The sequence below is a fragment of the Schistosoma haematobium genome, chromosome ZW (genome assembly GCF_000699445.3).
Source record: "Schistosoma haematobium chromosome ZW, whole genome shotgun sequence".
In the NCBI taxonomy this organism is placed as follows: Eukaryota; Metazoa; Platyhelminthes; class Trematoda; order Strigeidida; family Schistosomatidae; genus Schistosoma; species Schistosoma haematobium.
In genome coordinates, this window is record NC_067195.1 from 68033911 (window position 1) to 68052692 (window position 18782).

At 33.3% G+C, this 18782-nt stretch overlaps 1 protein-coding gene across 1 annotated transcript in view; it reads right to left on the minus strand.

Annotated features, from left to right (window-relative positions):
* Positions 1–483: 483 nt before the first annotated feature.
* MS3_00010472 (uncharacterized protein) overlaps positions 484–18782 on the minus strand; it is a gene marked incomplete at its 5' end in the record, with an annotated part of 48553 nt that continues 30254 nt past the window's right edge. Inside the window, 5 exons of the mRNA XM_051218833.1 lie at positions 484–853; positions 2762–2917; positions 6362–6502; positions 9118–9489; positions 15479–15829. Of these exons, the coding sequence (XP_051072255.1) occupies positions 710–853; positions 2762–2917; positions 6362–6502; positions 9118–9489; positions 15479–15829 (1164 nt within the window). The 3' untranslated portion in view covers positions 484–709. The remainder of the gene's footprint in view (positions 854–2761; positions 2918–6361; positions 6503–9117; positions 9490–15478; positions 15830–18782) is intronic.

The following is an 18782-nucleotide window of genomic DNA, read 5'->3' on the forward strand; positions in this document are numbered from 1 at the left end:
TACTTCGGATCCATTGGCCAGACACTGTCAGCAACAACCTACTATGGGAGAGAACAAACCAGATCCCATTAGAGGAAGAAGTGCTGGGAGTGGATAGGACACACATTGAGAAAAGCATCCACCTGCGTCACAAGGCAAGCCCTCACTTGGAATCCTTAATGCCAAAGGAGAAGAAGAAAACCAGAGATCACATTACTCCAAGAAATGGAGACAGACATGAGAAGAATGAACAAACATTGAACAGAACTGGAAAGGAAGGCCCAGGACAGATTGTGTTGGAGAATGCTGGTGGGTGGCCTATGCTTCATTAGGAGTAACAGGCGTAAGTAAATAAATAAGTAAGTAGATATGTAACCTAACCAAGGTTGAAATAAACTTAATTAAATGGTGCATATTCTTTCTTATGAACTGGATATTTGTGCATTCAACACAAACGCATTAGATTCTTTTGTGGGCTGGTTTAAATAGATACTTCAATGAATATATATATTCAGTATTTTATTTGAACAGAAACACAGTACAGAAATAATAAGACATTCATGTTTTCTTTTACTACACTTAAATAACAGAGAAACTGAGAAATAATCTAAAAAAAACATTCTGTAAGTTAGAATAGAGATGTATGAATACATGTATTTAATAAAGTTTTATAGATATGTATATGGTTATTATTTATAAAGTGTATGCTGTTAGTTATTAAAATACTGAATTAAGTAAAATCTCCAATTAAAGCAGGATGTTTTGAACCATCTGGTCGCCAACGTTCACGAATACGTCTGAGTTTATCTGGTTCTTCAAATTCAGGAAAACCAAAATTATCTAATATATCCATAAAGTATACTTGATGTGTAGCCTACAATAATAATAATAATAATAATAATAATGGCATTATCAATAACAAAATTACCAGAAAAACAAAAGAAAATACAAATATCTAATTAATTTAAAAATTAAATAGAAAAAAACTCTTCAGTTGTCAAGTCAATAGAAGAAATCTAAAAAGTTTATGTAATTAACTTCCCCTTTGTTAAACTTAAATAAACCAGAGTTCAGTGATGAATATATATCAGATTTCTTTGCTTTACTTCTGATAGATTCATGAACAGATAAAATATTTGATTGGTTTATAGTTTTAATAATTATGGCTATACATTAAAATTAAAGGATGATATACCTTTCAGTGTACAGAATATTATCTAGAAAGCGTAATATAACATTCTATCCTTTTTTTGTTGTTGATTAATTTACTTTTCAATTTGTTCATCTTCAATTACATTCACTTTAGATTTATGAATTTCATTTCATGTATCTAACAGATACTACTACTACTACTACTACTTTTTATAATTGTTCAATAGTAATCAATTATCAGAAGATTTACCTCTGTAGTTTTATACTTCTTAGAGTTAATCTGATAAGTTAAATTTTTAAGCTCTATAATAGAAAGCTTTCATTAAAAACAGTTTATCAAATAAAACTATAAAGGTTTAGGTATTGCATCTAATCCTATTCGAGTATAACAACCAAATGTTTTAATGCATTGAGTTGAATAACAATCAACCTTTCAGAAATTAACGACGTTTACATTTCAATGAAGGAAATATGTAATAAAATACTTGAAAAATATACCGATACAAAAAAAGTATAGTTTGTATCACAATATTGTTATTTATTATTTACTGTTATATTTGGTCTTTTACTTCTGTAACATAATTAAACTAAACAAATTCTTGAATTAATGCGTAAGAATGTGAGAAAAAATATTTTTAAAAAGATAATCAGGTATTAGTAACTGTGATAAATTTATTGTATTAATTACTGAGCACTTCTGAGGAGCCCCACAATAGGACGAAACGGCCACCCAGTGCTTCCAGGTTTTCAATGGTAGTCTAACATCAATCAATTCATGATCTCAATCAAAAATTTACTAATCTCCACAACCCTATACTGACTATGGAAATCAGATTTATATTAAAGATTGACACAATAAATAGTATATTAAATCTGTCACCACATAAATATGTTATGTATTCAGTGATAGCAGTTGAACTTTAGGATAAATATTTTATTTCATGTCTTCAAGCACTTCAGTACATTTAATCTATGATGATATAACTGAAATGTAAACCTATCATCTTTCAGGAGAGGCACATAAGTGATATCCACTAGATTAAAAATATGTAGGTAGCTAATTACGTTTATTGACGTAAAGTATGCACATATACCAATAAGAGACTGATCAACTGGAGCCCTAAATATCAATGGGAAGATTCAAGTCAACAATACCAAGTGAATTTAAAATTCACTCCATTGCACAGGCAGATGGCTAACGTGACTCAGTAGCTAAGTGGCGTTTGAAGCGAATGGTACTGGGTTCGAGCCCCAGAGTGGACACCAACTCGAACGCAGGTACGTCCAGCTGACGAGTTCCGAATAGGACAAAATGCGCGTCCTCGATTTTACTGCTAACCACCATCCATCTTTGCTTACAAAGTTTTTGACTTAAGACAATGTTGAGGCGATGCGCAGATTATGTACATATGCCAATAAGAGACTGATCAATCGCAGTCCTAAATATCAATGGGAAGATTCAAGTAAACAATATCAAGTGAAATAATTTTGAAAGTTTTACGGGAATTTTCATTTCTTGTAAATGTTAGTTTCATTTGCACAAAAACGGATGTTTAGTAAATGGCTCCAATTAATCACTGTAGTAAACAATATTCATAATTTGAAAATTAAAAAAAACCCAACAACTTACGTGTTCAATCCAAACTTCAAATGAAATTTTCCACCGTTTAGGTTGTTGATCATGAAGGTATGCATTGAAGAGAATTAGAAAGAAGTATCGTTCCAAATAGGCTAAACTTCTTTTACGTAGTTTTAATTTCTTTTCTGGATCATTTTCATCTCTTGCCTAATAGTAACAAATAATATCTGTTAAGTTACCAGTGGCAAATATTTTTAAGTTAGCTGTAGTACTGTAACAGTTAAATCATCCTGTTCAAAATGACAGTAGTAGTTTAATGCTTTATTATGCATGTACTTATTATAACCTATCCTTTCAAGGTATCTCTACTGTTTGCAGGAGATCAGTTGACTTTGTGGACTTAAACGTTTCTAATAGTAATTTAAAACGAATATTCTTACTACCAAATAATGACTTACTAGTTTGACACTAGTTTCAGTATAATATCTCAGTTATATTTCTTAATTTAACTTGGAAACATTATTGAAGGCGTGTATATAGTACTATAAAGGGGTATATAAGTAATCCATTTGTGCGAACACGGTGATGATATTGATATTAAAAGACAAATTAAACATAATAGCTGCTTTTATTGGTATTCATTGACTAAGCTAACTGATATACCAAACATTCATTTCATCACATTCATTAGCATCTTTTGAATGATTACGTAAATATATAGTCAAACATGAGGAATTCGACAACAGTTCATATGGTTAAACTAAATCAGTAAATTTATCTCGTCTAAAACACTCTTCAAGTAATCGTTACATTAATAATCATATCAAAGTTGATAAACAGCAATTGTAATTTTGGAAAATTTACGACTGCTTGTCTATGTTCCGTATTTTATTGGGAAAAGTATTTCTGTCAAGTTTGAATTTTTTGTTGTTGATCATATAGACATGTGTAAACTTCTTGGATCTGATAAGAATTCGTTGAAAATAACTTATTTGATCAGTTATTTGTGTTTTTTCAAATTCAAACTGTATTCAAACATCATGATATTTGGTCATCGTTTTTAAAAACATTTCTGAGATGGTGGAGAAGATTTGTAGCTCAGGTGGATGATTTTGGTGGAGTTTTGTTCACTGAGCTGGATGGTTTGGTCGTGGAGCTTTCATCGTTCTTCTGAACGACATCATCAGCACAAACTTCAGATAGAAGTGAAGTGTTTAAATTTCTCCATATGTATCTCAAAGCTTGTTCTGTGCACCTCGACGTTGATTGGTTCTTATTGACCTTAAATTTGTCGTTGTTTACTTCTTTGTTTCGGTTGTGTCTCCCATTGTTTTGATTTTTGTTCTTATGTTTGTGCATGATTTTTCTGATTGGTTGATAAATTGGATTGATTTCAATATGCTTGTTGATTGCTGATTGACCTGAGTGCCAGGCTTCTAAAAATTCTCTGGTGTTTTTGGAGTTTCCTCTGTCTAAGATTTCCACATTTTCCAATCAAATGAGTGTCCGCAGTTGTCCGCAGTTGGTTTGCAAACCAAAAGATGAAATAACAAAGGAAAACAAATCAAACATCATCTACAAGATAAATTGTGCCAACTGTGAAAAACACTACATCGGACAAAGTGGACGCTCCCTTCACCTTCGCCTACATGAACATCAATTAGCAGTCAAACGGCATGATATCTCTTCACTTATATCAATACACGTGGACAACTGCGGACACTCATTTGATTGGAAAAATGTGGAAATCTTAGACAGAGGAAACTCCAAAAACACCAGAGAATTTTTAGAAGCCTGGCACTCAGGTCAATCAGCAATCAACAAGCATATTGAAATCAATCCAATTTATCAACCAATCAGAAAAATCATGCACAAACATAAGAACAAAAATCAAAACAATGGGAGACACAACCGAAACAAAGAAGTAAACAACGACAAATTTAAGGTCAATAAGAACCAATCAACGTCGAGGTGCACAGAACAAGCTTTGAGATACATATGGAGAAATTTAAACACTTCACTTCTATCTGAAGTTTGTGCTGATGATGTCGTTCAGAAGAACGATGAAAGCTCCACGACCAAACCATCCAGCTCAGTGAACAAAACTCCACCAAAAACATTTCTTCTTTGTTTATTAGTGCACGGATGTCTGTGTTGAGAATTTCATCAAATCCATCACTATATACAAATTCTTAATATAGTTAGCATTTCAAATCTTAGTTATCTACTAATGTGATGTGTGTTACTTGTACTTACGGATTTAAGTAGTGTTTGTCAAGAATTGTAAGTGTGATTCTGACCGACAGAAGAGGAATATGAGAAGAATAAAAAAAATAAACAGAAGCAGTCCAAGTAACAACAATAACGAAAGAACGATGGAGCTTGTAAAAGACAATTCAATGATGATGTTCAAGTGGCGTATTCATTGTATTGTTTTCACATTTTATAAATGCTCTTTATGATTCTGCTCAATCCCATAAATTGATTAACCACCTATGACTTCAGTACACTAGGAGTTTATACTAATCATTTTTCTTTAAAGCTAGTTCGTAGAGAAACGTACTACTTTAAATACTTTTCAGTAGCGTGAATTTAAATTACGTAATTTGTTACCAGGAGTACTTTGTCAGTACAACCATAAAGAGAAATGCATATGTTTACCTTTTCTAAAAGTTATGTTTACTGAAAGTTCTTCATTCGGGATATCTATATATAACAGTAGTCACCATGATCATCTTATAATGCAGAGGGGAAAGAATTCTTACCAACTTACCTAGTTTCGTAGTGCAACTGAAAAGATACTGTCTGAGAAATACAGGAAATCTGTTAATCAAACAAAACATCTAACATGATCTTCTAAAACCTGTCATTCAGGACCATTATTAGGTGAAGGAAGACCTACTGGCTCATCCTTAACACATGATTTATTGAAGAGACTATTGTATTCTCAATAAGACCGAGTTTCTACATAAAGCTAGCAATGTATATAGTTCATTTGGTCATGTTCTAACCAAATAACTTTTGATAATTCACTTAGCATACACAATGTATATTGGATACTAGCTCAAATGATAACAATTACATAAGTCTATATAGGTAAATCGAGGCTCAAAGGACTTAGGAAAATATGTCAATAAATTGTCTTGTTACAAAGTCTGGGTTGATGTTAATTAAAAAGATGGTATGGTGTTCTATTATCCATAAGGTTTGTTTGAGAAACTTTCTTTACCGTTCTACACAAAATTATCAGTACTTAATTTGACTTAAAGCGAGCTCTTTTAAATATTCATCTAGAAAACTGCAACCCTAATCAACTCTCAGTAAGCTATAAATATTCTTCACTATTCCAAAATTTTAAACGTATTAATGAGAACATATGGAAATACCCATTTAATGAAGCTATGGAACATTATCATAACCATTCGAATGACCTTTGAGTTTCTACATATCAAACAAGATATTTACCATTAGCTTTTAAAGAGGAAAATGTCAGTGCGAAAAAAAATGCCTTTGAGTATACATTAAACTAATAATACTACTGGAGTTATTTAAGTTTATGAACAATACAGGAAAGGAATAATGTAAACTATTAAAAATCTAATAAAATATTTTCTTTTATTAAATAATAACTACAAAATAATTAAATCATACTTTAACATAAGTAAAGTAAATTTCTTCTCTTGTATGAAAATGCATCATTGACATAGATTCATAACATTTATCTAATACATAATCAACTTCACGTTTTATTTGATGACCTCTTGGCAACATACGAATCAATTTTTTTATAATCTAGTAATTTAAAAAGAAAATAATGAAATTAAAATAACATCATTGATAATGAATAGAAACGAAAATAAGTAATAATTGTTAAACAATCCATTTAGACACCTAATTACTTATAAGTTCCAATCGAAATAGTTTCGTTAAATGAAATTGTCTGTAATATATTCAATGTTTACTACATGTACAGTAGATTACACTTTGAGTTGTGCATTAAATAGTTTTCGCATAATGGTATAAGGGGCTGGAGTTATTTACAACTGATTGCTATGAATATGTCCAGTATGACATAATTTGAAATCACGAATGAGGAATACAAATGTTGTAAAGATTACAATTTAAAATGAAAGTCTTAACCAAAAATGCACTTGATAAAGATCATGCATGAACCGATTGATGTTAGACTACCATTGAGAACCTGGAAGCATTGGATGGCCGTTTCGTCCTATTGTGGGACTCCTCAGCAGTGCGTATCCACGATCTTGTCCGCGGGATTCGAATCCAGGGCTTTCAATCTCCTGGACCACTGAGCCAGCATCCATTGGTGTTAATGTCTAACTTCAACCAATCCACGAAATTCCGCGACCATCTTCCATTATACTGAGGTAGACGCCTGTCTCTACCCGACATGGATTAACTCCACTGATCTCAGTCAAAAACTTAATCATCTCCACAACCCCTATACTGATAAAAATGCACATATTTGCAGCTTTCAGTCAATAAATGTACAGAAAAACAACTGATAAAAAATTTGAATTCAACGTAACGACCATTAAATACGTTGTGGGTAATTTCAAACATTTTGGTTTATACATTTGATCAAAAATATTTCCAAAATTTAATTTATTACTTCCATATATTAAGATTAAAGAAATAACTAGACTATTTCATGAATTATCAGTAAATCACTACTCCGCATGGAGTCCCTCCGGGGGCTACTGCCGGTCCCAAGCCTGGATAAAGGAGGAGGGTTGGGCATGGGGTTAGCGTCCCCATTTCGTAGAAAAATAACTCGCTAAAAAAAACGCTAACCAGAAAAACCTATTCAAACCTTAAAATAATATAAATACATAATTTCTATTATGAGAAAATAGATTTTTTGGTAAGTCTTGAAAAAATCATTTTAAAAATTATGATGATCAGTAGTCGATTTAGATCAATCATTGGCATAACATGTTCATGAAGTTAAAATATATAAGATTTACTTTCTGAAGTAGTTTTTTTTCTAAATATTAGATTGAATAAATGTTCCTTAGGTCAATCAATGTTACAGTTAGTTAGTTACTAGTTATTTATCGAAGTCATATTTATTAACTCTTAGTACAAAAAAAATTATATTTAACGAACTAGTTAACTTCCAATTCCAAGATTTGAATTCATAGTGGAAACTAATTATAATAAAGAAATGAATAAATCTATTGCGATAGATTTTAACAACTTAATTATATAGTTAAGCATCTATATATTGTTGTATCCCGATAAGAATAATGAATGGTAATTTTTGGGATCCATTTATGGACCAATATTATGAGTATATTTTTATCGTATAATTGTTATGTAACTAAACTGTTCATATTCATATTCCTTTTATTATAAGCTTTATTTTGACCCATGAACTATTATTATACGATTTACCATTCATGAATTATTCCCTATCTGTTAATCGCTACCTCCCTTATTCACAGCCACATCTGGCTAATTCCTGCACAAATGTTGTTCATATTTTATTGGTACGTTGTGGTCGGTTTGTTTGGTATATAAATTCAGTATGCTTGAAATATAATGATTCATATTGCAGAGGCTGAGATTTTTGTTCTGGACTCAACTGGTTGGGCTAGCCAGGGAAGCAGGGCCAATTAGGACTCTAGGTCGTTCTTACGTGTTTTACGCGTCTTTGGTCGGATCGATAATACGCTTCGCTCTAACCTGCAGTCACAGTTGTAACATATATATATATGTATATATATAATAAAAGTCCATTATTATGTATTAAGATGGCACTTCAACTCTACTGTTCAGTTTCAAAATATCTGACTATTATACATAATGATTTAATGAGTTGTTTAAATTCATTTTAGAAATGAAAAGTTATTGAACAGTTGATAATAAATAGGATTCTTTTTAATTTTGACTATTTATAACCAGATGGAACTGAGATGCATTGAGGTCAGATGAGAAAAAAGTCGTTGAAAGTCAAACAGTGAGCAATGGAAAGAGTGACTTTAAATTGAACCGTATAAAATAATCCCAGCTTAATTACAATTAATTACCATATACTAACTAGGTTATAGGTGGATTCTAGAAGTATTGGCGATGTGTTGGTTGGCATAGTATACTCATATCGGAAATAATACAGTTTTCATTGATTCTTTTGTATAGTGGTTGAGCTATGTAAAAAGTTAACTGAAGTTGGAAATATGGGCTGAACTATGAATTTCTACTTAGAAGTATGAAAAGGTTCGAATAGTCGTTAGATGGTCAATATATATATATATATATATATATATATATATATATATATTAGTGCTATTACATCACCTGAACTAGATTATCTCAAAATGTAACTTGGTTTTACGTTAAAAATATCTGTTCAGTAAAATTCATGAGAATTTACTTAGACTTACAATAAACTCGCCCTTGGTGTATTTTGCATCACGTAATGAAATACGTTCTTCTTCTTCAGCTCGATAGCCAAACATAAATCCAAATAAATGGCAATGAATAAGCCCAGCTATAGCCATAGCCAAACTTGTTCGTTCACGACCATTTTCACAAAAAAATATTAGATTTGTTACAGGCACATTGTTTAATAATGTATCTGATGGACTTGGTAATTGTAAGTCATCTTTATTAGTTGAATTAAAAATGGATTGTCTTGCTGATTTATTTGGTTGATTTAAACCACTGCAAGCGTGTTTTAATGAAAGACACGTATTTGCACTGGCTAAAAGACCACGAGCATTATTCAACATTAGGCGTAATATGTCGTCAAAAATCTGTCCATAATGTAAAAACATGTTTATAAAGCAAAATAAATTAAACAAAGCTATGATTTTCGAAAAAATAGGTACAAAAATGCTGTTAACACAGAACTTAAGTAAATAGTGAGATGGTGGAGAAGATTTGTAGCTCAGATGGATGATTTTGATGGAGTTTTGTTCTGTGAGCTAGAGAGAACAAAACTCCTTCAAAATTAAGTAAATAATGTTGTATACCTTGTCTACATGAATATATACTTCATATAACTAGCAAATGTAAACATTCGGATTTGACTGTCATATATATATATGGTGTTCCCTAGACCTTCGGCAATTTTTATCTTGAAGGAATTAAATATTACTGCAACCTTGATCAGTACATTATCTTGTCACTATGTTGATAGTTTAGAAAAAATATTGATTGTTTACTGATGAAAATGTTGTAGTATAGTCTTTGAAATGTTCACTCAATACATGCATCTGAGATAGACATTTGTTAAACACCAGCTGAAACAGAGTAATTATTATGCATTTACTGAAACAGCGAATTATTCATGAATGAATCCTAAGTCAGGAGTGATTACCCAAAAGAATAAAGATATCTTTTTTATTTATATTAAAAAAATCCGATATAAGTGTTTATTTATTTATTTGAACACATGAACACTGGTACAAAGGGGCACTGAATACATATGCGCCAAAAAGTCACTTGATTTGTGTGTGGTGTGTGATACTCCCCGGGTGCCCAAACTGAAGCAGGTGGTTTTCTTAAGGGCCACACCCGGAGCCTTCGACCTAAAGATTTGATCCACAAGTCAGCGGAGCGACGTCGAGGATACAGTCCCATGGTAGCCGGTGACCAACAACTGGTTGGTACGCCATTCATTCCCTTAGGATCCTGGAGCCCATGTGCACGATTAATCTGGAATCAGGGTTTTCCAACTCCCCTAGGTAAACCCTGCGTGTCCACCAATCCGGTTAAAGAGCCGGACATACGCTTTCCGTCCTCTCAATTTCGTAAATAACTCCCCCACCCCGAGAAGGCGGTGAGTAGTGGCTGGTAGTGGCTGTATACGCGTGGCCATGTGAGAGCATTTCGAGAGGAAGAACGGACTCCCCCCACTCTCGGCCTTACCAGGGCATTTGGACGCAATTGTGGAAAACTGGCATTTGTGGCTGGAAACAGAAAATTGCACAATACAAATAAGGACATGAAAAAGATAAATGAAGATTTATCATACACCAAAAAAATAAGTCAAATGAACTTTGAATATGCTGATTAATATATGATTTATTTACATTGATCAACAGTTAGATTTGTATAAATCAAATGGAAAAGCAATTAACATTATGTAATCAATAACTTACAATGTGAAAATAAATTCAGAAAATTGTAATATTAAATATCTATAACCGAGAAATATAATTAATTTACTAAGTAATGAAATTACTTCTTCCTAAAATTTGTAAGATACCATAGGCAATCGATGAAATTCAAATTTTGTATGCCAGTCGTACATACTTACCATATTAAATACCAAATGCACATTCTACTCTCGCTTTCCTTATATAAGAAACATTTATTTCACAGGTTGAAATCATGAGTCAATTGAAGCTAGACCACCATGGAAAACCTGGAAGCACTGGATGACCGTTTCGTCCTAGTATGGGACACATTGGCAGCCCTCACATGGAATCCTCAAGGCCAAAGGGAAAGAGGAAGACCAAAGAACACATTACGCCGGTAAATGGAGATAAACATGGGAAAGATGAAGAAGAATTGGATGGAACTAGAAAAGAAGGCACAGGACAGAGTGGGTTGGAGAATGGTGATCGGCGGCCTATGCTCCATTAGGGGTAACAGGCGTAAGTAAGTAAGTAGTTTTACCCTCTTTACCCTTTTTTTGTTTTCAAAATGATAATTACATCATCGTGTATGTACAATCATGTACAATCCAGAATAAGCACAAAGCAGCTTATCAGCGAATTACAATTTTTAACGATTTATTAACTGAGTTCAGTCGATTGAGAAAACTACTTTGAAATAAAAATAATCTGTTGAACAAACCAAATAATAATCATGTGGACAATGGTGATTAAATTTGACACATATTTTACAGTGAGATATCGTAAGCTGTGGAGCTGAGCAATCTGGTAACAATTAAAACAAATAATCGGTGGTAATGGATGTGCGACAGTCTATATTACGAATTAGCGCGATGAATTTAATTTCTTGATAATCAATCTGTAAATAATTCATTAGCCACAATGTCTGAAAGTTATGGTTTGAGCACTTCTGAAACGGATCAAACCATGACTAAACAGTCTTCCTATGTTCATTGGCTTTTGAAGATTCGTCAGTTGAAGTCAGTATGCGATAAAGTTTACCTCCAAATTCAAAAAAGAATAAACTGAATACATAATTTGCATTCGAAGATTTCCATTTTCGACTACTCAGAAAAAAATAAGCCCGAGGATATTGGTTTTTAGATGTTTCGCATTAATTTACCCAACATCCTAATATCGAGTTTTATATTAATGTATAAACATTTAATTGATCAAATGGCAATATAATTCACGCCCAGTTAAATAAAAGTATTTGAGAAACCGGTTAAATTTAATTTGTTATCATATGAAAATATCACCAAAACAATTCAATCGATTTGTATGAATGAAACGAAATTAAATTATTTTAATATTATCTGATCCGGTTGTTTTTGAGGAAATTTCAGGTTGCTAGGATATTTAATTCAATTGGGATTCTAGTTAGAGACTAATATAAAGTTCCATGGGAGTTGAAATACTTACTTACGCCTGATACCAATCACAGAAGAACAAAGACCACCCAAAAACATTCTCCATCAAACACTGACATGACCAATCATTCCCACTTCTTTCCACTTGCTATTCATCATTTTCATGTCTGCTTACAATTCACAAACAGTGTGTTATTCAACCTTCCTCATTCCCGTTTCCATTCAACATTCCAAGTTACAGCTTGCCTCGTGATGCACATTGATGGTATTCTCAATGTGTGTCCTATCCACTACCAACGCATCTTCCTAATTTCCTCTTCAGCTGCAAGCTAGTTTGTCCTCTCCCACAGTAGGCTGTTCCTGATGCTATTCGGTCAACGGATATTGAGTGTCTTGCGTAGACAACTGTTTATAAATACTTGTACACTTTTGATGGTGGTTGTGGTATTTGTCTAAGTTGCATCTCCGTACAGTAGAATTATCTGTCTTGACGTTCGTATTGAAGATTGTGACTTTGACATTGATTGACAGTTGTTTCGAGTTCCATGAGTTCTTCAACTGTAGGAGTGATGCCCTTGATTTGCCAATCCTCTCCTTCACGTCAACACTGAATCCTCCTTGTTCATCGATGATGCTACACGAATACCTGAATGTTTCCTTCTCTTCCATGGATTCTCAATCCAGTGTGATTGTATTGGTGTTCTCTGAGTTGTATTTCAGGATCTTGTCTTTTCCCTTGTGCACGTTGAGGCCCACTGACGTAGAGCCTGCTTCTATACCGTTTGTCTTGACTTGCATTTGTTGGTGCTTATGAGGTAGAAGGGTGAGGTCATATGCGAAGTCCAAATTGCTATATTACCTTAACAGTTTCTTCGCTATATCATATAGTTGTTTCATGTTTCACTCTCATGTAGCTTTTTCCGCTGTCGTTGTTAGCTTTTCCTCGTATTCCTGCTTGTCAGCCCTAATTCTCTTCTTCACTTGCTTGTTTGCTTCTGTGTATTCAGCTTGTCCCTTGATTTCCTCTGTTCTTGTTCAGCTGTTGTTAGATGGTGTCTCCTTTTCTTTCTTTCCCGAATGCTGTCCAGGTTTTCGATAGGGATCCACTCCTTATGATAATGCTTCTTGCAACCTAGAACCTCCTGACAGGTTGAAGTTAGTGCTTCTTTGATCTTTTTCCAGTTGTCCTCCACAGTAGTTTCTTCTTCTTTGAGTGGACCTTGTAAGGCTTGAAACCTGTTGTTGAGAGCCGTTTTGACTTCGTTGAGTTTGCCAGCATGTCGAAGAAAGGATGTATTGAACCTTTGTAATGCTGTTCTTCTAGCTGTTCAGTGCTTCTTTAGCTTCAGTTTCATCTTGGACACAACCAGATGGTGATCTGAAGCTATGTCAGCTCTTCAATTGAAGCTCCTTTTTCCCATTGACCTTGTGAATTTTTGAATGATGCAAATATGACCTATCTGGTTCTCCGTGGTGTGGTCCAGTGAGACCCATATAGTTTTGCATATGCGTTTGTTGGGGGATATTGTTATGCCTATAACTATTCTGTTGAATGCACATAGGTTTGTGAATCTCTCTCCATTTTCTTTCCTTTCTTCAAGTCTATGTCGTCCATAATTAAATTACATAACAATTATTTAGCAGACTATGTGATTTATATCAGTATTTCAAATATAAATTCACTGTGAGTCCATGCGGAAACGTTTTCACAAAACGTCACGTTTAAAGTTTGTTTTTTATTAATCATTTTGTACATTACGATTCGTTTTTTATCAGTAAAATGATTATTGTGTAAGTTTATTAGATGAACCACAATATTGAAAGTTATTTCTTAGGAAAAATAATTTCGGTAGTTATTTTGTACTGGATAATATAGAAGAATTCAGGCAAAATTTCACTCATAGGTCACCTAATTTTCAACCTTTATTAAAAAAACAGAGTTTAATTACAATTTAAATATAACGAGTCCGTTCAAAAGTCTTTGGATAGTAGGTTCAATAATTACTGTTACTTTCTGGGTTGTGGAAATGAGAGAAATTATTTGTCTACCACAATAGAGCAACTGAATAGCTTAAGAAAAAGATAAATAATGAATGTATGTAAAGAGATCTCATTACTAAAATAACACTCATATCTAATCGTTTGTTCACAAAGTATGAAGTATTTTTCACAATTGAATTCACGAGTCGATGTTAGCCAGATCATCCTTGAAAACCTAGAATCACTCAACAACCGTTTCGTTCTAATATGAGACTTCCAAACAATGCACATCTACAACACCAAACATGGGGCTCGAATCCAAAACTCCCGGTACCGTACACCTTCGCTTAATCTCCAGAACACTGATCCACCATACAACACTGTTAATATCTAACTTCAATCGATCTATGATTTTGAGCAACACTTCATCGATTGTTTGAAGTGGTTAACTGTCTCACACTCGACACGGATTGAACTCTACTGGTTACGACTTCTCACTAGAACTGTAGGAAATCCATCTTGAATCTAGTCACTAGTGAGCATATGATGATTCTGATTAGAATTGGAATTTGTAAGTAGGATGAAAGGTTTAATTTTCATTCGATGATAGAAGCTTCTTGATAAACAAAATAATTGTTACCAAAAACAATAGATTATTGGTTACATCACAGTGATATTTGATTTTCACTGTTCTTATAAAAAAAAATGGGCATCTATGAAATTTGTCAAAGAAGTAAAATGATAAATAGCTCAGTTTATTATAGCATTTTGATTGAAAAATTTCGAGAAATCGAATGAATATACCATTATTCACTCATCAGAATATTATTTACTAGACTAACATATTAAATTACAATAATAATTCATTTCTTCAATGTATACGATATTGATTATTACTTATAAAAACACATATATTGCCTCTGCATGATTACGTATTTTCTCCTTACATAGGTACCAAATAAAACAAATAAAACAACACCAAGTGAATTTAAACTTCACCACATTGCACATGCAGGTGGCTATCAGGATTCAGTACCTAAATGGTTAACATGATGGCGTTTGAAGCGAACGGTATTGGGTTCGAGTCTCAGAGTGAATATCAAATCTGAGATACAGGTACATCCAGCTGACGAGTTACAAATAGGACTAAACGCGCAACCAGGATTCCACTGCTAGCCACTATCCATCTTTGCTTAAAAATATACTTTCATGAATTTAATATATATAAATCAATTTAATGAAGAATATAAAATATTGAATGATAAAATTACCGGTGGAGGTGGATGACCATAATTTGGCAACGGAACACGGTGATATTTAGCATGTTCATTCAAATAAATTGCATAGGAATTAGGTACTTTATCAATCAGTGTGCTGTGAATTGATGATACCTCCATATTATTATTATTATTAATATTATTAGACGACGATGATACTGATGAATTTATTGTATTCACCATATTAAATGCTTGTTTAAACATTTGTTTTAAACTTAATAATTCAAGTTGTTGATCAGTTGACTCAATATTAATTATTGATAATTTCCCATTATCATTTAATTTGAATAATTTACATGGAGGTTTTATTTTACTGATTGAATTAGCAAATTTTTGTTCCATTTCCTGTGTAGAAAATATCAAAAAAGAAAATCATATCCGAAAATTAACATTATTTAAACACAAATAAATATATACATATCTGTATATGAATAAATAATAGTTAAATATTGATAAATGAACAACAAGAACAAAAAAGTATTGAAAATTGAACACAGTTCTGTCTAATGTAATAGCTTCAATGTAGTTGAACAATTTACGACGGACTACAGTGCAAAATCGTGCATGAAGAACAGTTGACAGATGCATTCTAAGTAACGACCAGAGTCAGACAACGATGCTTACTCTCTCTTCCTCTTCTCCATGGTGGTCAACTGGATTATGAAGACGTCCACATCTGGCGGAAATCATGGAATACAGTGGACAGGTTGGATGCAATTAGACAATTTGGACTTCGCATATGACCTCACCCTTCTACCTCATAGGCACCAACAAATGCAAGTCAAGACAAACGGTATAGAAGCAGGCTCTACGTCAGTGGGCCTCAACGTGCACAAGGGAAAAGACAAGATCCTGAAATACAACTCAGAGAACACCAATACAATCACACTGGATTGAGAATCCATGGAAGAGAAGGAAACATTCAGGTATTCGTGTAGCATCATCGATGAACAAGGAGGATTCAGTGTTGACGTGAAGGAGAGGATTGGCAAATCAAGGGCATCACTCCTACAGTTGAAGAACTCATGGAACTCGAAACAACTGTCAATCAATGTCAAAGTCACAATCTTCAATACGAACGTCAAGACAGATAATTCTACTGTACGGAGATGCAACTTAGACAAATACCACAACCACCATCAAAAGTGTACAAATATTTATAAACAGTTGTCTACGCAAGACACTCAATATCCGTTGACCGAATAGCATCAGGAACAGCCTACTGTGGGAGAGGACAAACTAGCTTGCAGCTGAAGAGGAAATTAGGAAGATGCGTTGGTAGTGGATAGGACACACATTGAGAATACCATCAATGTGCATCACGAGGCAAGCTGTAACTTGGAATGTTGAATGGAAACGGGAATGAGGAAGGTTGAATAACACACTGTTTGTGAATTGTAAGCAGACATGAAAATGATGAATAGCAAGTGGAAAGAAGTGGGAATGATTGGTCATGTCAGTGTTTGATGGAGAATGTTTTTGGGTGGTCTTTGTTCTTCTGTGATTGGTAAAAGGCGTTAGTAAGTAAGTAAGTAAGTAGCTAAGTAAGTTGGACGATTACTATTTAAATAATATTAGTGCATAGTTCGATTCTAATTTTATTCCATTCTTAGAAACTCATTGTGTATTAAAAATGTCTGATTTGACAATTTAAATGCATTTGATTCACCTAAACGAATAAATAATGGCTTCTTATCTTTCTTTTAATTTCAATAGATGATAGTTAACATAGGAAGATCCTACAGAATTCAAACTGCTGTTACTAATCAGTTACATTTACCCTGGAATTACATGGGATCATAAATTTTCTTTTAGTATATATTTTGCTTAAGAAAAGATCAAATGAATTTGTGTAAAATTATATTCATAAAGTTTTCATTTTATAAATTTCTATAAGTGAATTCGTTTGGCCAAGAAGAAAAATGGAGAATCTTTTACATTCCTTTAAGGACAAACGAATATGCACTATTCATACAAATTTCGAGAACTCGCTTTTAGTAAATTAATTTGTAATTTCATTAAAAAAGCAATAAAAATTTTCAAATTAATTATTAAACAATTAAAATTTCAATAGTTGAGATCATGAGTTAATTGAAGCTAGACCACTATGAAAAACCTGAAAGCACTGAATGGCCGTTTTATTCTACTGTGTAACTCATCAACGGTATGTATCCACGATCCCACCTCGCGAAATTCGAACCAGGGACCTATCTGTCTTGCGCGCGAACGCTTAACCCCTAGATTATTGAGCCGGCATCTAACTGTGTTAATGTCTAACATTAATTAATCCACGAAATTGAACGACACATCTACCATTGTCTTCAGTGAGTTACTATCTCGCGTAAGTAGGTCCTGGGTTCGAATCGTGCGAGACGGGATCGTGGATGTACACTGATGAGGAGTCCCACAATACAACAAAACGGCCATCCAGTGCTTTCAGGTTTTCCATGATGGTCTAGCTTCAATTGACCCATGATTTCAACTATTGGAATTACTATAATATCCACAAAAACTCCTTTTTATATTAATTAATTAAAACTTTTAATGTGTGGATTGGGTCGAATTACCGAATATCCTATAAGCCATCCATTAATATTAACAAATTTCAGTAAAACAAACTATATTCTTCTACTCATTCATTTTCATATTGTTTATTATTATTTAATGAATAAGCTCATGTCGATCTATATAATATAATTAACAAGTTGAAATAAATTGTCAAAACTTGAAGCAACTATATTTATATCTAGTATAGGGGTTGTGGAGATTAATAAGTTTTTGATTGAGATCATGAACTGATTGATGTTAGACCACCATTGAAAATCTGGAAGCACTTGACGGCCGTTTCTTCCTATTGTAGGACTCGTCAGCAGTGCGCATCCACGATCACTCTCGTGGTATTCGAACCCACGGCCTTCAGCCTCGCGCGCGAACACTTAATCTGATGGACCACTGAGCCGGTATCCAATGATGATAGTGTCTAACATCAACCAATCCAAGAAATTGCGCGACCATCTTCCATTGTACTGAGGTAGATACTTGTCTCTACTTGACATGAATTAGCTCCACTGATCACGGCTTCTCACTAGAACTCCGAGAATTCCCTCACGAAGTTAGTCACTAGTGAGCACATGTTAATTACTGGTATAGGGATTGTGAAAGTAGATCAACTTATATCTGAAGCAGTATCTATGGACATATCACAAAACGGTTGAATGATAAACATGAATGGAAATTTGATTTGATTTTTCTCAAAACGCTGTTTTTAACAAATTTAAAAATATCTAAGAACTTTTAT